This window comes from Botrytis byssoidea (assembly GCF_014898295.1).
Source record: "Botrytis byssoidea strain MUCL 94 chromosome Unknown BBYS_003, whole genome shotgun sequence".
NCBI classification, from domain to species: domain Eukaryota; kingdom Fungi; phylum Ascomycota; class Leotiomycetes; order Helotiales; family Sclerotiniaceae; genus Botrytis; species Botrytis byssoidea.
Genome location: NW_024065844.1, coordinates 1,200,549 through 1,222,182, shown reverse-complemented (window position 1 = coordinate 1,222,182; position 21,634 = coordinate 1,200,549). Strand labels below are relative to the sequence as shown.

Below are 21,634 nucleotides of genomic sequence, written 5' to 3'. Positions count from 1 at the left end.
ATCTAATGCTGCTTTTGATAATTGTGGTTATTTTGGGTTGCTTGCTTAATGTTGGGGGCTGAAAATGACGGTTAAAGTTTAAGGCGGCGGAAAGTGGAAAGTGTTTATCCGTGAGCGAAAAATAACCCCATTGGTTTTTGCAGAGCGATATCAGTTGCGAGATAGAAATATATGTTTGCTGCTGCAAATTCCTGAAAAACTGTTAATCTCCCAATCATCTTTATTGTAAACGTTCCTTTGATTTTCAAGGGCTGGAAAGTCATGGGCAAGCGGATTTTGAATGCTATAGTTAGAATTGAACACTGGATGATATTAGTCTGAAGTCTCGGGTTCCAATACATCTCAGTCCACTTTCAGTAATGAAAAATGGATATTCGCAGTAGATGATGGGATAATATACAGGGAACTTGCATAGAAAGTAAGTTTTCTGTTCCATTTTGTCTCCCAAGGACTTATTAAAGTACAGTTATCAAATAGCTCTGATCCTTATCTCACCCAAATACAAATTAACAAAACCAGTAGCTCCAGCAAATTTCATATAGTGGCCAAGATCACCTAGTCATCTCATCATCCCAGTGTAATGCTATTATTTATTGTATATCGTTGCTCTGCTCTCTATCCCGCTTAGAAGAGGCCACCCCCTGGAACAGCCAAGAAGATGACCATCAAGACGACAGCTACACCGGTACCGATAAGTAAAGATTGCAGGAAAATTATATCTTGTATCTGTCGCAATGCCGGCTCCTGTACCCAAACCTCTCGATCAAATATTTTTCTGATTAAAAATCTCTTCTCATATTTCTTGACCCATGGATACTCTTCGTCCTTTCCGCTACAAGATTTATCGTCCAGATACATGGCAGAGTCCTCAGACTCCCATAACTCCCAAGGTCGAAGATGGCGATGATGAAGGCCATGTAGTACAACACACATCCCTCTGAATGCTGCATACAGTGTAGAAATCCCCAGGACCCAGAATAATGCCGAAAATGCACGCCATCCTCGGGACATATTACTGAGGGTTGTAAGAATTGCGTACAGGAAGCCGAAAATAATAAGAGCGACACCGAGACCCTTAGCAAACACTTGACGTGGTTTGTTGCCATTGCAAATACTCCAACGAATAAAATTAGGGTGTGCTTGATGTCTCAAGCTAGATTCAACGGTTTCGACAATGGGTTGGAAGGCAGAAGGATGAGTTGTGGTTGAGAGACGCTCAAGAAGAGTACTTCTTTGACGTGAAGATAGATTGAGTTGACGAGAGCCATTATCTGCAATATATATGGCGACGATTCGATCAATCTCATCACGATAAGGTAGATTAATATCTGGTCATGGGGTAAGCTTTAATTTGCGGAGCAAAGGGTTCCATCAAATTACCTGGAATTTGAATACCAGCACGACTAAATGTTTGCTGGGTAATCGAACGGTATGAATCTTGTGCTGCTGGTCGAACTTCCATTAAGGATCCCCCTTCTTTATCAAAACCTGTCTCCCAAGGAGCCGTAACCTGTGGCGGAGAATTCATTGTTGTTTTGATGGTATGGGTAGTCATTGGCCGCTTATCATCCGCAGCATCATCAAAGCCAACCGCCGAATCATTATGATATTCAGATGAACCAGAAACCTGACGTTCTGAAGAGGCTGTTGCGGGTGGAGTTGAGAAGGGATTGGAACGGTTTGAATTTTCGAAACGAGATGTGTAATCTCGGAACCAGAGGAAGAACTGAAGATTCTCTGGGGCATGCTCAATAAACTCGAGATAGTTCATAAATTCTCTCACGGTCATTGGCTAAAAATAAGTGGTCAGCAATGTGATGAGGCATTGAGTGTAAGTGATACAGGCACTGTAATCAGTCATGACCGGAACATGTCGAGTCGGTTGTTCCGTCAAATAATCAAAACAGAATTGCCCATGGAAATATAATAGAGCTTGACCTTACAGGACATGTTCCACCATTGATAATTTTGTCAAATGTAAGAGCATCCGGAATGCCTTGAGAGAATTTGCTAGAACCTTTCGAGTGCGTCCGAGATATATCCATGCTGGAGTCTCTTGAAGATTTTTCTGAACTGGAATATGAGGTTCTGTACTCGGGACGATGATAGTTGACGTTTGAGAAAACCTCCCCTAGGTAAGGTATGAGGCCCGACATGATTGCAGGTTATGAGTACCAAAAAGTACTCCAATTTATATGGTTGAAGTTGTGAAACAAGAAAACAATAATTTGTTAAAAGGATATAAAACACTAGTGATTTAGGGAAAGATCGTGAGAATCAAGGGTAAGAAGGATGTTAATATCAGAATAGAAGGCGTTAAAAGCTTGGAAGGAAGGTACGCTGGTGATTGAACTCAATCTATGTATCAGGATGACTGAGCAACTACACATCAATGTGGGCGAATGAAAAGGGTTTATAATCAGTGAAAGAAATAAAAGAGAGACAGTCCTGTATCTTGACATATATCCTGCTTTCGGGGCTTCTTTAGACGAGTACATGAGTAGTAGATGTCCACTTAGACCATCAGCCTTTTGCAACTTTACGCATATGAAGGTCGGTTGCCGCTCCAGGCTCGAGTTCCAACTGCAAGCATCATCCTTCTTGCTCTGAGAACCGTTCGTAGGATTGAGTACATGGAAGCTAATTTTCGAGTACGTTGTTAGATTATCGACAGCCCGTGGTCAGGACAGATGCCATGACAGTGTAGGACGTGCGGAAAACCTAGCGAGCCTAGCTTCTCTTGCCTCGATCCGAGCTCCACAAAGTACCTGATTAGGCTTCACTTGCAATTTTCAACGATGCAATTTGCGGGCGGGGCTCCCGATATACGACTTTCTGCTTTAACAATTGGCCAATGACCAGTGAGAGCCACTACTTGTCTACAATCCGACCTTGACTAGATGTGCGATCGAGGTTCATCTTGGTACTCCACCCCCGACGCGATTATCTACAAAGCACGTGGCACTAGGACGTAGATCCGAATTTGACGTTTCGTTCCTTTCAAACAACTTTGTATCCCTGTTAAATGGTAAAAACTTGCAATCTTCGCGGAAAACCTCTAACTTTGTTGAGAGGTTCGGCGCGAAGCCGAGCGATCAGTAAGGTACAAGCGAAAACGGGAGCGAGGTCACCATAAAAGGTTTTAATAGGCGAGAATGCTCCCGGCGCGAAATATCCAAAATTTGACATTCTATTTAGAATAGACAAACCAATCAATGCGGCTTAACTCGTTTATCAGACTTTCACGATGGATCTTTAATCCCTCCCTGTGGAACTTTACAAGCTTGATGGAGATCCAGATCAGATTGACAAAGCTCGACTGACGGGACGGTCGTATATATGTGTATGCTATACATTGAGGGATCGAGCTAGAATTGAGAGACTTGCAGTTAACATTGAAGGGAGCCCACTTTGAGGAGATGTGAACTGGCCTCTCTGTAATGAAGGTGTCCAACAGTACCATTAATAATAGGTTGCAGATACCAACTTTCTAGGCAAAAATTGAACAACTGAAAGACCTGAAAATGTCGAATTGATGAAATTGATAAGATGAGAGACACGGGATAAAAGTAAATTAGATGCTGGCATTGAACCCTAGGCACTCGGAACTATGTCTGGAGTATATTATAATATATTAATGAATGAAGATCAATATCTTAAAGAAGAGCCATAATAAAAAATTTGAGGTAAACGATTATACATTGTGTGTCAATTGTGATTACACTCTTTTCCTCGGTACACCACACAAACAGTGTAACCACAAACTACACACCATCACCTCACCAATGTTTTTCTGAAATCTCAACTTCATTAACATCCACGCCCTCTTTAAACCACCTCTCCTCATCTCCAATCTTAACATCATTCCCACTCATCTGCCTCTTCCTCATTCTCCCATCTTCCGCGAACGTCCAATCCTCAAGTCCATAGCATCTCCACCACTGACCATCCTCATCATGAAACTCATACCAGAATTGTACTGCTATCTATACACATCTCATTAGCACTCCCTTCATACAATATCAGAAAACATACCTTGTTTTTCGTAAATGCAAATAACTCTTTCCTCAATCTGTATCCATTCTCCTTTGCCCACTTCTTGCTCAGAAATTCGACGATTTCATCTTGGCCGCGGATAAATGTATCGCGGTTTCTCCAGATAGAATCTTCGGTATAGGCATTCTTTACTACTTGGGGATCTCTATGTTTTATTAATGATACGCTGATGACTATGTGAGAGGAACAATGAGTGCGTACTTTGTGTTCCATACATCCTGTGCAGCTTTAACCTTGATACGAGCGGTCTCCTCGGTGAAAGGTGGGACGAGTGGTTTGGTTGTTGCCATTGGTTATGATTGTACGGCGAGAATGAATCGCTTTGGTTGTTGGAGATGAATAAAATATCTGAATATCAGACGAGACGAGACGAGACGAGATGAGATGAGATGAGGCGAAAGTTGAAGTTCTTTGTACGAGTGTATGCACAATTGATTACTGTTGCATTCCAACCACGAATTATATATCTATTCCTTTTACAGCCATCTCTATTCACTCATTGCAACAGTCATTGCGGAAAACGATATCCGCAGATGATTGTCATCGATACCTCTCCAAGCTATACGAATCCTCCAGCATTCTTATCCGCGAATAACCTCAAACAAACAAACCAATCAAGAAATGTAATGAACATGTTCGTTTCAATCACCGAAATCCCGGTCTCCTTCCCATCAGACCAAAAAATCTCCCGAATCCCGTAAGAACCGCCCTCAATTGTGAATTCCGGAAAATATTCAAGTGCCTGTTCTACGTGAGATTTACTGCATGTACTTCGTATACTCTCTCGACTCTGTATAAGTGATATATCCAGAACCTAATCTATTCTGCATATCCTGAAATCTCAGGTCTTACTCGAAAGGACCATCAATTTGAAAAGGCGATACACGTGATGACGTGAATTTCGCGGTCTAGCCATTTAGGACCGCTCGCAATAAGTACAGCCCATCAATTATCACATCTATCACCACGCATTTCAAGTACGAAAGGCATATCAATAATAACGATTCGATATTTGTAACTCCCAGTAATTGAGCTAATTAATTGAGCTAATAGTATAGGATTATGCCACTACTAATACCATTTACTGTTTCTAGTATATATTAGTATTTAATTCTTCTATGAATATATAGTTTTCCTTTTCTCAAACTTCTTATTTTTGGATTTTTATATAAGCCAAATACGATATAGCTTAAAAATAATAGTTTTTTTTAATTCTATAAACTTCTTTTTATTATTCTTTATAACAAATAATATTTCAAGGAAAAAAAAACAAATTATAATGAATCTATAGGTTTTGTATAATTTATATTTATTATCAATAGATTCTATAAAAACTTTAAATCCTTTTTTATTAATGAGCTTACAACCCCATTGTATTATCAAGCTATCTACTCCTTTACAACAATGCTCTAAATCTACAAAGCAATAATTTAAGACTAATATTGTCAAACCGAATAAGTATTTATTTAATATTATAAAAATATGTACAAAAAGGGATACTCATGCAAATATGGGCGATTTATAACTAAAGAACAATCTCTAAAGAATGTCTTGAAGAAATTGTTGGAAATTATCTTCAATAAGCCTGCATTTAAATGTGTAATTAGTATCCATAATAGTCTGGGGTTGTTAAGTATAATTACATTATACCTTCTAACCATCAAATGGCTTTCATAATTGGCTGTGGTTTTTCAAATAGATTGATCTTATAAACAATCTATTTAACACTATTAATTACCTTATTTCCATTTTTTATAATAAGCCAGTAACTATTTGAGATGTTTATATACTAAGCCTATTGTTGTTTAGCATATTTATTAATATTAAAATCTTTGAGAATTTCCTATAAATTATTTGCTAATATAACATAAGCTCTGTGCTCGACTTTGACCATTTCAGTAAAGTCGACTGTGTTAATAATTTTTGATAACTGTAGGGCTATTTTATGATTAAGAATAGTATTGAGAAGTCAGTTTGTTGTTGTGTTTGATTTTTTATGTCTCGCGAGGTTGTGCCGGATGATATGCTCTTAAGAAGTCTAAGAACATTTGGGATCTTATAAATTAGACCTCTTCGGTATAAAGCTCGACCGCTAATTACAAGAGCTTCGACCAAGGAGGTATGCAGCCGTAAGGCAAGGCAACATGCAGGTCTTCTGCGTTCTATTCACTTACCTATGCTTGCAGGACCTCTGTTGCCACAACTGTTGATGGTGCGTTGCAGTGCGTGCGGCTTCATTCACTCGTGGAAACCCCTGCTATACTCTTTGCATGTGCCGCAGCCTTACACACTCGGTGTGGACTGTGCCTCGAGTGTGCCTTCAATTTGATAAGCGTAACATTGAACCCTGAGCAACTACCATCTACTTGCATATATTGATCTATGTTTGTCTTATCTACAACTATGATTATAGAACTTTTATGAAATCTATTTCAAGAACTCTCTACGAATTCTCTCAAAAATTGAACTTCTTTCAGATCACGTGCACAGTATATTTATATTATCAGAAATTGCCTACCACAATCGCCGACCTTTACGTGCATCACTACTAGTGTTTCTACTAGTATTCTCACTCAGATTCAATCAGCTCTGATAAAAGCCCAGCTTCTCTTTCCAAATCCCATGCTTCCAAATCATCAAAATACATAGAAACACTCCGAGTTTGTTTTTATACATAGCTTTTCTGTGTCATTATGCTTATATTGAAAATTATAAAGAGCAGTATTTTCAAAGCAAATAATGAATTGCCTAATTGTATCCATACAATGATCTATAAAATATTAGCTTAATATACCATTAAAATGATTAGGTTTGTAATTGGCTAAGATCAAGATACATGGCTTCATATTATTTTTTGGTGGGGTTTAATTCAATTATGGGATAGTAATATTTTGTGTAGAAATATAGTTTTAGGTCACGCTAACTTACAGTTAGCAAAGCTTTACTAATTATTTTCTATCCTTTTATCAGATAGTGTAACTTGTGATAATATCCGAGCGATTCTATATATATACCTTTATCTATCTTCATTAAATGCTTTGGGTTTTTTTTTATTATTATTATTTTCTTATATGAAATTTGAATAAAGTTTGTTAAATTTGCAGATTAAGGGATTTAATTTCATAATATCCTAATATAAAAATATTGTAATATACTTACACAGGACCAAATCTAGCTATGCCCTCTAAAATGCATCCGATGGTGGTCCAACGAAGTCGTTGGTCTCAGCTGGTGCACTCCCTCTCCATCTCTGCTCAGGGAACTTACAGTACAGAATAGCAGGTACGCGATAGCCAGAGGAGGCAGCTCCTTGACACCATATCAACATCAAGAACTGAACTGAAGCAATGAAATATGCGAATAGGAAGACAATGACAAAAACAACCAGAACTGCATCGTCTTTGACAATGGTGATCTCGAGCCGATCAAGAGCGGGACTTTCAGATTCGACATCGGATAATCTACAAACAACAACCATATGCTCAATCAAACACATTCACGTATTCAACTCAAGGCAACATACCTTCCTCATACTATACGAAAAATGTATCAAAATGCAGTTCCAGCTCACCACCATCCTCTCCATTCTCGCTCTTATGAGCAGCAGTGTTAAAGTCCTTACTGCCCCAGCCCCCGATTAGTACCTTCATCTTCATCCATGAATCACATGAAGCTTATTTACTAACCTTATTTTTCACCTTAGTCAATCTTAGTACAACCAATTGTCTCAAAGCAGTCTTAGCAGATGGAGTAGTTGTGGAAGGTGTTGAATGCTTGAAGGTTTAGAAAAACAAATGTTTTTATGTAACTAGATTACTGTATATTAAATATGCTTTTAACTTAGATAGTGTGACACTTTGCCTTAAAAGAACTGCGAATCAGGGTACAATTTATCCTTAGAATCTATAACTGCAGAATAGGGAGCGGAGCGTTTTGTACTGGCTGTGTACACGTGATCGTACACATGAGCGATCGCATTGTGATTGAGGCCGATCTGTGATAGATTATACAAACAGTATAATATAATTTGTAAACATGTTATTTCTTTGAATCCCAACTATATATTTTATACAAATGATATATCTAAAATTTCAACAACCGTTATCTGTATTCTGAAATGTTAGATTTTACTCGAATATATTGTAATAATACTCTTTCGAGTACTAAATAGCTTGAAATCTAGAACCTCGTGATTATGCAAGCAGTCTGACGTAATTTGTAAACACACCATATCTTTTGAAATCAACCATGGTCTAGCTCAGGGTTACTACCGGTCAACCTAGCGAGCCCAGCAATAAGGTCGACAAGGGACGATATCGAGTTCCCAATAAATATGAGAAATCGAAAGTATGAATGGATACCTTTTCTGCAGCAATCAGCCAATCAAAAACAGGAATCAGGCTTGTAGTGGGGTGAAATGGGATATTCTAGAAGGAAGCTAGTGGTGGGGTGGAGCGATGAATCAATTGATGTGTCTCCGACTACGGGTGCGGTATCAGGTTACAGGTGCCTACCTGGATAGGTAGGGGGTTGCGGGAGAAGTATTTATATATTGAAGAGAGAGACAGTCTCGTTGCTACCTTCCTCTTTCTATTCTCATCCTCTACAATATCATCTTACCTTTGCATTCAAGCAATCACATACTCAAACAGAACACACAAGCCCTCACATATCCATATCTCAAAATGTCTGAAGCAACCTTGAAGCTCGGTGACTCCCTCCCAGAGGGCGTCAAGTTTGGCTGGATCCCACCTACCCCCGAAAACGCAGATATCAAAGCATGCGGAATGCCAATTATCTACAACGCATCCAAGGGTACGTAGAGCCATGAATCTCTCCCACACCTTTCCTTTCCTCCTCACTAATCATGCATAGAATGGGCCAACAAGAAAGTCGTCATCTTCTCCCTCCCCGGTGCATTCACCCCTACCTGCAGCGCATCGCATTTACCAGGCTACATTGCCAATCTCCCTGCTCTCCGCGAGAAGGGCGTCGATGTCGTAGCTACCATTGCTTACAATGATCCTTTCGTTATGAGCGCATGGGGAAAGGCAAATGGAATTCACAATGAGGATATTGTATGTAAACTCCCACTTCTCTTCCTATAACCCTACCATCCCCCTCTTTCCTTTCTTAATCCTTCAAGAGCCTTGCTAATCTTCCTCCTCCAGCTCTTCCTCTCCGACAACCAATGTGCCTTCTCCAAACTCCTCGGCTGGACCGATGGTGAACGTACCGGCCGCTACGCTCTCATCATCGACAACGGAAAGATTGTATATGCAGAGAAGGAGCCTGGAAAGGGAGAGGTCACTGTTTCCGGAGCTGAGGCTGTTTTGAGCAAGTTGTAGACGCTTGACGGATGGAGGAATTAATAAAATACTAATACACATACACATATGATTTGGAGCGAGATTTGAGCATGAGTTATAGATTAGATGGTTAGACTGGCTATATAGAAATGGATAGAGGAGAATACTATATAGATCTCTACTCTGAACGTTGTATATGAGCGTTGTCTAGTTCTTATTCTAATGATGCTTTTCTATCTTTTATCCCAATCACATGCATGCGTAAGATCGAATGATGCAAATACCTCGAAGTTACTAAACGGTTAAGCTCAACAATTTCTAGCCTCCGAATATAAGTCGGATACCCCACTTTCGGGCCACCCTTTTACACCAAAAATCACTTTTTTAATTTATTAATATCTCTATTGATATTGAATATAATTTAATAAAAATCTATATATATATAATTCAAGTTATTTCAATCTTGTTCTAAAAATTTCAGATTTTTAAGATTTTTGTAAATCGATTTCTGAGACTTCAAAATATCGATTTTCAATTTGTATCCAAATCACATACAAATTTGAAACTTTATAAAATCTATAATAACTTTTAAGAAGGAATAGCTAAAAATAAATTATAAAAATTTATAATATATTTATAATATATTTATTTTGAAATATTCTAAAAAAATAGAAAATTCCTTATAAATAAATATTAAAAGAAGTACTCTCAAAATTGCAGGGATTATTTATACTATCCTAAACTCACTATAACGTGATTTATCATCGAATGGATCATATCATTAAGTAGACTATCATTTTTACATACAAAATTCGTCTGTATATAATCATGCATTTTCTTTATTTATTGATAGAATTTTTTAAAAATTAAAATTATGAAATTTAATTATATAAATACTACAAAAATCTCATTATTTATTAGAAATTCAAATTAATATAAGAATTATTATTAGGAATATTTTTTTGTAACGAAAATCGTAACAATTTTCACTTTTTTTAATATAAAATGAAAATATTTATATAAAAACTAGATTTTTAGAAAACTAATCTTTTATTATTATTTAATCTTTTTTTCTTTTTCTAAAATAATAATTAATTATTAAAATATGAATATTCAAAAAGCCTTAATTTTGGTGTATTTTGAAATGGCTCATTTGATGATATAGTCCACTCGATGATAAACCACGTTATATTATATTTGTCGGGACAGGGATCATGTGACCGCACTAGCGCTTGCGCTAGTGCCTCGGCACTTAAGTATAGACGTATTGTAGCCCTAGCTTTTAGAACCTTAAGCAATATTACAACAGTGTGAACCATAGTACTATATTGTCTTCACCATCCCCATGGTGATACCAACAATATTATAAAAGAGTAGAAGGTAGTAGAGTCATAGAGTAGTTCTTCACATATACTACAGAAAAGTCACTATAATATAATGCCTCAGATAAAGGAGAGGAGGGGAAGGCTCTACATAGCGCTTCACAAGACGTACTAGAAGTTGAGTGGGAACTGACTAACGTTTCTAAACTACAGGAAGAAGGACTATAAATACTAGCTACAAGAATAGGCTACGTGACCAGTACAAGGTTTCGCTTACAATATCTCTATATCTATTCATTTTTTATAATTTTTTTTTGAATTTTTATAACGTGTTTTATCACCAAGTAAATCATATCACCAAATGGATCACTTAATTTATATACAAAATTCGTTTATACATAACCATACACTTTCTTTATTTATCAATAGAATTTTTTAAAAATTGAATATATAAAATTTAATTATTAAGGTATTATAAAAACCTAATTTTTTTCCTAAAATTCGAATTAATATAAGAATTATTATAGAAATAGTTTTTTTGTAATGAAAATCATAATATTTTCAATTTTTTATTAAATATAATAGAAATATTTATATAAAAACTAGATTTCTAAGAAACTGAACTTTTATTATTATTTTAAATCCTTTTACTTTTCGAAAATAATGATTAGTTATTAAAATAAGAATATTTAAAAATTGCTAGTTTTGGTGTATTTTCAAATGATCCGCTTGGTGATATGATCCACTCGGTGATAAAACACGTTATAGATTCAGATTTGGAAATTTCAAAAATATATACAATTGTCACGGGTTCACTAGCGTAGTAGATGCTTAGTCATCTTTGCCTATATATGACACACTTACATAGCACTACCTTTAACCTCCTTGTAGAATATTATATATCTAACCTAGTATCTATCTCTTGCACCGTGATAACAATTTTCTTTTAATTATTATTGTTAAAAAATTATTAAAGATTATATAAAAGTTTTAAATTTGTATATGATTTCTATATAAATTCGAAAATCGATATTTTGAAGCTCTAGATCTCAATCCAAAAAAATCCTAAAATTCTAAAGATTCTAATATAAATCCAAAATGACTTGAATTATATAAATATAAATTTTTATTAAATTATATGTTGAAAGGTATGGTTCACGTGATGCTAGAGCAGGGTGAGCTAGTCCCAATTAGTGTTAGTAAGAGCTCTGTCCTATACAGAGCTCTTCCCTTCAGACTTGCTACACTATACAACGTACGCTAGTCCTCCTAATGCTATTACTTTCTACCCTATGCTTCCCATATTATTCCCTGTAGAGAGTCATACTTGAAACATTATATTCAATATTGATGGAGATATTGATAAGCCAAAAAAGTGATTTTTGGTGTAAAAGGGTGGCCCAAAACAGGGGTGGCTCAAAAGTAGGGTGGTCGACTTAGAGCACAAGCCATCGCTGACTACCCTTTCGAGCAGTCTCCGATACTGGGCCCTCAGCATGCGATATCGGTATGTACATACATGCATGCTGTATTAAGCAAAATAGATGAATATCAGATTGAAAGTTTGTTATGTATGTGTCATGTGGGTGGATTTTCGGAACGGAAAGGGGATTTAAGAATGACGCGTCGGCCTAGAGTCTTACGTGAATACCTACCTCTACTTGTAATCGATTAGTATAGGATGTGATATGTGAGATGCTGCAAAAGACCAGTGGAGATGCACAATGGCTTGGTATTCCGAGTAGTAGGGAATGCATGAGGGATATTTAGCAAAATGGGAGAATCAGTTGTTTTTGAAGACTCAATCTGGACAGAATAGGGATATACTTATATCACATTCGTCCGACTCCATTTCATGTACCACGAATAGAAATTCTTCATATATCACAAATATTCCTTTCTTCTCAAGACATCTCAAAATCATGAGTTCATAACATGGTGCTTATTTTCGCACCTCCTTTCGAAGCTTTATCTTCATCTTCTCTTCATGGGATATGTACAACGACCCTTTGTCTTCACCTTCTATAGCGACTTGAAGACTTCCATTTATGACTCCAATTTTGACAGATCTGTACCTGTAACTTCATTCGTGACATCCTGCTTATTGCTGGACTAAGCCTGTGACCTTGTCCTCGATTTCTTTATCCGATAGTCCTGTACGGGTTTGTGTTAGCATTTGTCTTCTGTCCAAGCATTGTACTCCCTCTCTTCCACATGCTCCCTCATTTCTTCCGGTTCTCAGGCCCTGGGTTCCCATCTGCATCTTCAATTCATAGTCATCTCCTCTTCGTTTCGCTCCGCCCGCTGCAGTTCCCCTCATACCCATCTTTGACTCTTTCCCTCCTTCTCTCATCCGCACTCCATTCAAATTGCCCTATCGTTCCACCTCCCATCTGGCCCTTTCGAATGTTTCCCCCCAAGCCGAAAATTCCTCCAAAGCCCATACTCATACCCATACACATACCCATACCCAATAGACCATATACTGTAAACCACATAACACAAAAACCGAAAATAACCTACCAGCCAAATCCTCACTGACCTCCCTTCCAAACTCATATCTTGCGTAAACCTTTGGTTGTGTGCCAGCCGCCTCTCTCAACATTATTGGTGTGTTTGGGTTGTGCTTTTTCATCGTTGGGTATGTTCTTGCGAGAAATGATCTAGAGCGGGGTTTATCAGATCTAGCTTTGCTGCAGGAAACCTGGTAGATAGCATAGAGAGGCCGACGGAGAAAGGAATCTGCGCGGTGAAAATGTGGACAGAGTATGAGAATATGAGAATAAATCATACCTAGTAGCATCACTATGAACCCCGGTCTGACAAAATAAAAACCTGACCTCCTTCAAGGTCTGCGAGAATGCGTATTTGGCCGACATATTGGTAGATATCTTTTCTTTGCTTTCTGAGCAATTTCTTGTCTATAGTCTCTTTTGTTTGTCGGCGCAATACAGTTTCGAATTTTGGAAAGTCAATGGTTCGTCGCAATTACAAGCTCAAAGTGAAGCTATCCCGGATATTGATATTGCGTTACAAGTCCACAGTGGTTCCCGTAAATTTGTACTTCTGACAATTGTTTTTCCGTTGAATTCAGCCACAACACTTATGAACAGACATAATTTCACTAGCCACCCGTGCCACCCTCCGGACGGACTCCGACATCAAGGCACAACAGAAAGTGTTCAACAAAGTTTGACGAGCCAGAGAGTCGGATATTCGGATTTGGTTGATTTAATAAGTGAAGATTTGAATTAAATCAAAATTAAAAGATTGAATTGTAAGTAATTGTTCTCTGGTATTTATCTTATTTTCTATTCGAATTTTAGTATATAAAAACAAGACGGGAGAAAAGTGAAGCTTGCTTTGAGAATATATAGAACGGATAAATGATGTATAACGAATACTAAACTCCGGCATAGCAACAGTTATTTCCATCCGTCTACTTCAAATACCCCAATCCATACCATCAACAACCTCACACCTTACCACCTCACCACCTCGCACATAACCATCATGTCCCCCTCCACCCTCACCCGCGCTCTGCGCTTCAACCCAACCTCTATCAACAAATTCGTTTCCTCGACTTCTTCTTCCAGCAGCGCCGCATCTCGTTTCTTCACTTCCAACGCCTCGTCTGCGCGCCAATACTCCACATTCAGAAATGCATTTGCACGAACTCGTTTTGCGGGAAAGCAAGCAAAGAGATTTCAAAGTACAGAGGCTGCTGCTGCCACTGCGACTGCGCAAGTCAGTTGGTTCAAGAAAATGTGGGATAGTCCGATTGGTGTGAAGACTGTCCATTTCTGGTAGGTTTTAGTTGTTTTTCTTTCCTTTATGAATTGGACTGTATGTGAGCTAGTCGGTGGGAAATGGGATGAGGGGAAGGGTATGCCAGGAGGAAAGTGCATATGTTTAATGGGGGAATTTCACGTAGAAGAGAAACGATAGTATTTGGAGATACTGGGAATTGCATATTGCAAAGCACATTACCAAAGAAATGAACAAAAGCTAACAATGTTAAACACAGGGCTCCTGTCATGAAGGTATACAGATTCCTTATCACATCCCCCAGGGTTCATTTATCTATCAGATTCGGGTTACTTCCAAGCTCCCAAAGACTCCCCGCACACAACCCACTTCCTCGCTCCAAGTCACCCTTTCAAAGCAGTTGATCAATAACTAATGCCTCAATCAGTGGGCACTCGTCTTAGCCGGTATCTCAGATCTTGCTCGTCCCGCCGAGAAGCTCTCTCTCACCCAGAATGCTGCCCTCACTGCCACTGGTATCATCTGGACTCGATGGTGTTTAATCATCAAGCCAAGAAACATTCTGTATGTTCACTTCTTCCAATCCTCCTTGAAATTCATTATCTTTGCATTATTGCACTCAGAACTAATAAATCCAAAGCCTCGCAACCGTCAACTTCTTCCTCGGCATGGTCGGTGTCGTCCAAGTCACCCGTATCCTTCTCCATCAACGCAGCGAAAAGAACAAATCCCTCACCGATAAAGCAGCAGAGGTCGGCCACGAAGTTAAGGGAAAGGTCGAGAATGCTATCAAATCATAAATTTATAACTCGCGAGAAAGATATGACATAGGAGAATAGCTCTTCCCCCATGGATAGCCAAAGGAACTCCTCGTAGAGAACTGAAAACAAGTGCATACTAAAGTTCCAAAAAGAGCAAATTTGCGAACTTTCTTTTCCACCTTTCGTTCGTCCTAGCGAATAGGTAGACGAAGAAAACCAGAATTGAACAAAACGTAGTACAGAGAATTTCCTTGGTGCGAGGCTTCTTTCTTATTCGCCTTTTCTTTTTTTTCTTCTTCTTGCAATGCGCTGCCATACAATGCGAAATCTACATTCTGAGGTATATGAAAGGGGGGTAAAGTAAATTTCGATGAATTAATCAGTAGTTCATTATAGATAGCTTTAGCGTGGATGAGTGTGAAGGATGGAAGAGGAGAGCTGGAATTGTACATTACTATACCTAAGTTTTATCAATTCGAAAATTCTTACTTTCTTTCCCTGTTACTTCGTGGTTGTGTTCATGATACTTTGTGCTATGTTGAACTGGTGTAATAGGGAGGGGCGTCTGATTTGGCGAGAAAAGTCGCTTGTCTATCTCACCTCATCTCGGCTCCATACCACCTTTCGTCTAGCGAAGGCTATATGACAAGGCCTCTGCAATGATTATGTGATTACATGATTGTATAGTTGTAGAATTTTTATTCGATTTATTCGATTTCTCATCATGGTACTGTACATTTGTACATACATTTGACCTCCACTCCTATCTTTCTTCATCTTCTCCCTCCTCCACTGCACCAAATACACTTCCTTCACCCACCCCTCCACTACACGTGCATATCCCATACAAAGCCAGCAAAATACATATACACATTTATCTAGCTAGTAATCCAGTCAGATTTATGCATCATATTGCCCTAATCCATCCAGCCGTTCCTTTCCAAACATATCCAACGCCCAAAAATTCCCATCTTTCTAATCATCTCAAGATCCATCCAAATATGCTCCGAATGCCATGCCAAAATCCTGATATTATTGCAATAATCCACCATTTCGTTACCTCGCCCATGTTATCATCTTCATCCATTCTCATATCCCATTCTCTCTTCCGAGCATCAGCCAGTCCTGTCACCCTCTCCATATCTACATTGCACGGTTCCATCCTCTAACCGAATGGAAAGAGAAAATACTTCCGTCTACATAACGGAACATTCCTCATTATTCTTCTGATTAGCCCCTTTAGATCTCGAGATCCTTTCTCTGCCCTTGTTACTCTGCTTTCCACCATTTCGTTTAAGTTCTTCGAGCTTTTCACGAGCCTTTGGGAAATTTTGGGCTACATAGTTTATCAGCCATCAACTCTCAAGAATTATCCCAGAGAAAAGAAAAGAAGAACAGGGAGCTGTGATGAAAGAGAAAATAAAAGAAACCTACCAGCAGCTCTCCAATACCACCTCTTAGCATCTTCCAAACTCTTTGGCGTACCAATACCCTCCTCACAATAATAACCCATAGCATATTCAGCCTTAGCTAATTTTGCCATTGCTGCCTTTCTCGCCCACAGATAGGCCTCCGTATCACTCTGTTGCAAGATGTTTTCGTGGCCCGTCAAATACCAACCACTAAGTGCCAATTCACTTTGATGTTCCTCCTGAACCGCTGCTTTAGAATACCACAAAATAGACTGCCTAGCATCAATTGGGCAATTGAATTGACCATACTCGAAAGCTTGGCCCAGGCGGAATTGTGAGAATTTATAACCGAGATTAGCCGCTTGTTGAAAAAGCTGGAAGGCATATGCTTCATCGCGTACGAGAGATGTATTTTGACCTTGTGGTGCTTCGTATAGGAGGCCTAATTCGTGTAAAGCGTGGGGATTTTCAGGATCTGCGCGTTCAGCAGCTCGTTTAAGCCAAACAACGGCTTCGCCAGGGTTTATTGGTTGACCCAGAAGTCCTTTTAGTTGAATCATACCCATTTTATACATGGCAGGGGTATCTCCAAGAGTGGCAGCGCGTCTGTACCATTGGATAGCTTTGAGAGGATCTTTGCGAGTACCACCTCCCTCCTCGTTGCCAAGTTCACAACAAACTGCAGTTCTATATGCAGCTTGTGGGTGATTAAGCTTTGCGGCAGATTGGTAGAGGGTAAATGCTTCCTTCTCGTTGACTTCAAGCCCCAACGCACCACGACCATAACAATCTGCAAAATAGAACATTGCATCTGGGTGTTGAGCTTCTCTCAATTTCTTAAGGACTTTGGTAGCTTCAAATACATACTTTTCCCTTGCTTTATTGCGTGCTCGTTGATCAGCAAGAGGCGCAACTAAAACATCCGAAGCCTCGACCAATTTCTTCACGAAAAGTAGAGGAGTCTCGTGATCATTTGGATTACCATTTTTATACTTTAATCTCAGACGATCTAGCTCGGCCTGAGTTACTGGTTGTGCTGGAGCTTTGGTTGGAGTAGGGCCTGCAGGGGAGGAACCATTGGATACTGGTATCGGAGTATTCGATTGAGGTGAAGGATTAAAGCCCCCATAATTGCGCATGGGTGGCGGTTTAATATTTTGTTGTTGTTGAGCGAAAGAGTTAGGTATTAGACCAGCTCGAACAGGAGGAGCATGAGGAGGTAAGCCCCCTTCTGGGGTGCCTTGCTTTTGTAGACTATTTTGACGACTGCCTTGAAAGCCTCCATTCTGTGGACCAGGGTAACCGCCATTCTGGGGCGAAGGGCCATTCGGATACCCTCCAAATTCAGATTGTGGCATTCCACGACCAGCTCCGGGGGCTGCAGACATACTCCTTGGCGGTGGTTGAAACTTTGGTGCTTGAGGAGGATATGGGTCGTACACTTGATCTTGTGGCATGCCTTGATATTGGTTATATTGGGTATCTTGTTGTCCCCAGCCATCTTGATAACCTTGCTGTGGCATGTTAGGAATTGGTGGCGCATCCCCTGCCATTTCAAAAATTGCCGTTTGAGCTTGGGCTTGAGCTCTGAAGTCCGGTTGAGATTTTACAGGTTTGACTTGACGCAGGTTGCCATTCCTTTCCATGAGATCAAATCCAGGCCCAGGTCCACCTGCTCCAGGTTGAATATGGGCTTCAATCGAGGTACCTCTTCTATGTAGAATTCTCTGTGGAGCCGCATCAAAATCTGGCATTTCCGCCGTATGATTATGTATAGGAGGTGGAGGTGGAGCTTCATAATATGCATCATAAAACTGACCAAGACTTTCATCCGGATTTTGATCAGCGTAAGGATTACCTTGATAACTATCCTGCTGGTATTGCTGTTGAGGTGGGGGTGGATGTGGTTGAACAGATTGTTGGCTTGGGTATGTTCTTTGTGGTGGTGGCCTTGATCCGGTTGCTGTAGCAGGTCTAACAGGCATACTACGTCCAATAGGCCCATTATATGGCGCACTCAACCCTGGAGCTTCAATTGAAGAAGTTGGAGGAGCATTTCCCATGGGTCCAGGATTATCTGGCGAAGTCATGCTTCGTTGTGGAGAACTAAAATTTTCTCGATCATCTCGAATTGGTGACATGGGGTTTCCATATTGATCATAACCACGATCTCCATAACCATTCTGTCTAGGTGCACCGCCATATCCTTGTCCTGGAGGTGGACCGCCTCTCTCTGAAAAATCTTGTCTGGGTGGACCTTGAGTCATACTCCTTGGTGGTAGACCTCTTCGTTGATCTGGTATCCCTTGAGGTGGATATCCTCCTCTTGGTGCACTCCCTTGACTGTCCATTGAAGGTCGGCCATAGTCATCAGTGGACATACCCCTCTTCGGTCCAAAGTTATCATGACTTCCTCTACTTCCAGCAGTTCCGGGCCTTTTCTGTGGAGGACTCGAAATATCTATTGCACCCAATCCTTTGGTAATTTCCTGTTCTGTGGACATTGCTGTCTTTTTCTTTGCTCCTGGAAATGAAGGAAAAGGGCTATCAAAAGATGATGTTCCAGCTTCTGGAGATTTAGGAGGTGTCACTAAAGGTTTCCGAGGTCGTTGTTCTAAAAATCAAGTCAACCTAAGCATTCACTTCATACGACTTTCTTCCACTCACGTCCTGGTGCAGGTCTCATACGGTCATCCATTGGTCTACCATTTCCATTCACAGGACCATTATTTGGAGGATACCCACCTCCCTGTGGTCCTCCATGCCCAACACGGTTTGGAGGAGGCCTTTGCATTGGTCCACCTCTACCATTTGGAGCAGGTCCACCTCCTCTGGGTGGCATCCCACCTCTGCCATTCGCAAATTGTTCTTGTTGTGGAGGATAATTCTGATTTGGTGGATAACCTCTACCTTCTCCATTAGAGTTTGGAGGATACCCCCTTTCACGTCCCTGCGCATTTGGAGCATAACCACCTCTCCCCCCTCCATTCACATTTCCATAACCCCCCCCATTCATATTTCCTCTGCCTCCGCCATTCATATCCTGATACCCAGCATTGTAATCTTGCCCATATCCATTATCGTAATTCTCATATCCATAACCCTCTTGACCATAGCCATCATATTGTTGTTGTGAATATTGCTGTGCGGGAGCTTGCTGATATCCTTGTGCTGGACCCGGTCTTTGGGCGGCTCGTCCATTATATGGCCTCTGTGACTGTTGCTGGTACCCCTGATCATATGTCATGATTTCCTCTTCGTGCCTCTCCTTCTTATTCGATCCAACCTCGATTGCCCTTGCCCTCGAGTTCTTTGGCGCAAAATCTTAACAAATTGTAATAACACTACAACGATCAATCCATGGAAACCAATCCCTCGAAAAATCTATGTTTTCGTAATCCAAAAATTAAATAAGCTTGAAAACTCGGTCTGCAATCAAAGAATTGAGACTATCGCTGTTGTAAAGGGTTGATCAATCAATGTTTCGGGAATTGGTTCACTTCGTTCCAGGTAGGAAATGTTGTTATAACTCCACAACGCGACTCAAGTTTGAGGATTGTCTCGGTATTTGTTCGCACGAAAAGCAGTACTTGTATGAATGTAAAAGAAGATAGGAGAGAAGACTTGAGTGAGGGCCTCTGTCGATTATGAACTTCCTATGGTGAAGAATACAAAAAGAATGCGTAATGTTATTAGTTAGTTGTGAATTGTGAAGACGGTTTTCAATGTTGAAGACGGCTGGTCGGCTTGGGTGGTTGTCTCAGAGAATGCGGAGTGGGGGCGAGGCAGGGCAGGGTAGGAGGGCAGGGGCGCTAATAAGGTGAATGGGGATGGGATCAATCAATACGCAGTATACGAGATGAGATGTGTGATATGAATTTGGTGATGGGATGTTATCTCGGTCAGATAATTCGATTTGTTGGCGAGTATTTTGATTCTTCTTTATTTGTCGTCTATTGCTCGGCTTGTCTGTCGCGAAATGGAACCACAATAACACGACCACTGGTAGACTGAGAAGCTTCTTAAGCTTCTTGAATGTTGTTGGTTATGGTTGGTTCTTGTTGCAATGTATGGAGTCTATTTTCAGTAACTAACTTTGAAGATTCCGATGTTCCGACTTCTTTGGACTCTTGGCTTCTGGCTATCAAAGTTATAAGAGCATTACTCGGTTCTTCTGGTGTTGACAATGTTATGTTCATGCGAAAGTTAAGTTCGTCTCAGGTGAAAAGGGGGAAAAGTCATTATTCGGATAGTCCCTTGGTAATATATCTGATAATATCATCAGTCACCTAATCGCATACACCGTACAGAGCATTATAAAATGGGAAATTTAATCTAATAATCGTTCTATCATTCATATGCATGCAACTTAAACCCTTTGAACAATTTCTCGCGCGTTACACATATGACAAGGGAGTTTAACTTTCCCATCATCACTCACCAGCAGCCATAATTGGAGTCAGGTCCGAACGAAGAATGATTGGCTATCGCATTGTAACCAGCATGTTGATGCTTGCTCCACGAGATTCATAAGATCCACTGTATCAGAGAAGATATGAGAAACATGGCGTTCAGAGACCAAGTTTACATAAGATATAAAAGATCTTGGATCTTGTGATGTTATTGAGTTCAGCTGAGATCAAGGGGCTTGTGTCTTTAAACCTTCGTCATCAATCATCAATCATCAATCATCAATCATCATTCATCATTCATCAATTCAAGATGGATGAATGAAATTGATGAAGAGGACAAGGAGGTTGACGTGCTTGAACTGAACTGGGCTTTGGATAGAGAGTCATTCTGTAACAGCATTACGACGTACATCATTAGATGTCTTGGCCATCCGAACTTGATGAATGCAGAGAGATAGATATCAATGCGTGGGATGTTTCAGGTATTTATGGCATTTTCGAGGTAGATACTTACTGTACTATCTTGACTGCCGACAGTTGCCATATTAAAATATAAGAAGTAGGTCTGGATCTGGATATATTCCTGATCATTCT

General features: G+C 39.8%; 7 protein-coding genes across 7 annotated transcripts; 2 read left to right on the top strand and 5 right to left on the bottom strand.

Moving 5' to 3' along the window:
* Window positions 1-624: 624 nt before the first annotated feature.
* On the bottom strand, window positions 625-2,156 carry EAE97_001804 (uncharacterized protein; the record flags this gene model as incomplete). Its single annotated transcript, XM_038872315.1, has 3 exons — window positions 625-1,328; window positions 1,381-1,792; window positions 1,944-2,156. The coding sequence occupies 3 exons, from the start codon at window positions 2,154-2,156 to the stop codon at window positions 625-627; spliced, it is 1,329 nt and encodes a 442-aa protein (XP_038736873.1).
* A 1,466-nt stretch (window positions 2,157-3,622) lies between these two features.
* EAE97_001803 (uncharacterized protein) lies at window positions 3,623-4,925 on the bottom strand. The gene is made up of 3 exons (XM_038872314.1): window positions 4,258-4,925; window positions 4,036-4,201; window positions 3,623-3,986 (listed from the first exon to the last, which is right to left on the bottom strand). The coding sequence occupies exons 1-3, from the start codon at window positions 4,344-4,346 to the stop codon at window positions 3,780-3,782; spliced, it is 462 nt and encodes a 153-aa protein (XP_038736872.1). The 5' UTR covers window positions 4,347-4,925; the 3' UTR covers window positions 3,623-3,779.
* A 295-nt stretch (window positions 4,926-5,220) lies between these two features.
* Window positions 5,221-5,717, bottom strand: EAE97_001802 (uncharacterized protein; the record flags this gene model as incomplete). Its single annotated transcript, XM_038872313.1, has 2 exons — window positions 5,221-5,463; window positions 5,583-5,717. 2 exons carry the CDS (start codon window positions 5,715-5,717, stop codon window positions 5,221-5,223), a joined length of 378 nt encoding a protein of 125 aa, XP_038736871.1.
* Window positions 5,718-8,525: 2,808 nt separating this feature from the next.
* Window positions 8,526-9,662, top strand: EAE97_001801 (uncharacterized protein; the record flags this gene model as incomplete). The annotated part of the gene is made up of 4 exons (XM_038872312.1): window positions 8,526-8,578; window positions 8,615-8,871; window positions 8,932-9,134; window positions 9,228-9,662. The coding sequence occupies 4 exons, from the start codon at window positions 8,526-8,528 to the stop codon at window positions 9,402-9,404; spliced, it is 690 nt and encodes a 229-aa protein (XP_038736870.1). The 3' UTR covers window positions 9,405-9,662.
* A 2,866-nt stretch (window positions 9,663-12,528) lies between these two features.
* On the bottom strand, window positions 12,529-13,802 carry EAE97_001800 (uncharacterized protein). The gene is made up of 3 exons (XM_038872311.1): window positions 13,481-13,802; window positions 13,211-13,350; window positions 12,529-12,841 (listed from the first exon to the last, which is right to left on the bottom strand). The coding sequence occupies exons 1-3, from the start codon at window positions 13,564-13,566 to the stop codon at window positions 12,789-12,791; spliced, it is 279 nt and encodes a 92-aa protein (XP_038736869.1). The 5' UTR covers window positions 13,567-13,802; the 3' UTR covers window positions 12,529-12,788.
* A 17-nt stretch (window positions 13,803-13,819) lies between these two features.
* EAE97_001799 (uncharacterized protein) lies at window positions 13,820-15,720 on the top strand. The gene is made up of 5 exons (XM_038872310.1): window positions 13,820-13,964; window positions 14,107-14,493; window positions 14,715-14,730; window positions 14,883-15,019; window positions 15,096-15,720. Exons 2-5 carry the CDS (start codon window positions 14,201-14,203, stop codon window positions 15,253-15,255), a joined length of 606 nt encoding a protein of 201 aa, XP_038736868.1. The 5' UTR covers window positions 13,820-13,964; window positions 14,107-14,200; the 3' UTR covers window positions 15,256-15,720.
* Window positions 15,721-16,412: 692 nt separating this feature from the next.
* Window positions 16,413-19,875, bottom strand: EAE97_001798 (uncharacterized protein; the record flags this gene model as incomplete). Its single annotated transcript, XM_038872309.1, has 3 exons — window positions 16,413-16,552; window positions 16,651-19,242; window positions 19,296-19,875. 3 exons carry the CDS (start codon window positions 19,873-19,875, stop codon window positions 16,413-16,415), a joined length of 3,312 nt encoding a protein of 1,103 aa, XP_038736867.1.
* Between the last annotated feature and the right edge of the window lie 1,759 nt (window positions 19,876-21,634).

Coding starts and splice junctions, on each gene's coding strand:
- EAE97_001803 (XM_038872314.1), bottom strand. CDS start 4,346: ATGGCAACAACCAAACCACTCGTCCCACCTTTCACCGAGGAGACCGCT. Junction 4,202..4,257: donor CAGGATGTATGGAACACAAA/GTACGCACTCAT, acceptor AATAAAACATAG/AGATCCCCAAGTAGTAAAGA. Junction 3,987..4,035: donor TTGCATTTACGAAAAACAAG/GTATGTTTTCTG, acceptor AGATGTGTATAG/ATAGCAGTACAATTCTGGTA.
- EAE97_001800 (XM_038872311.1), bottom strand. CDS start 13,566: ATGTCGGCCAAATACGCATTCTCGCAGACCTTGAAGGAGGTCAGGTTT. Junction 13,351..13,480: donor GTTCATAGTGATGCTACTAG/GTATGATTTATT, acceptor ACCCCGCTCTAG/ATCATTTCTCGCAAGAACAT. Junction 12,842..13,210: donor GGTCAGTGAGGATTTGGCTG/GTAGGTTATTTT, acceptor AAACCCGTACAG/GACTATCGGATAAAGAAATC.
- EAE97_001799 (XM_038872310.1), top strand. CDS start 14,201: ATGTCCCCCTCCACCCTCACCCGCGCTCTGCGCTTCAACCCAACCTCT. Junction 15,020..15,095: donor ATCAAGCCAAGAAACATTCT/GTATGTTCACTT, acceptor ATAAATCCAAAG/CCTCGCAACCGTCAACTTCT.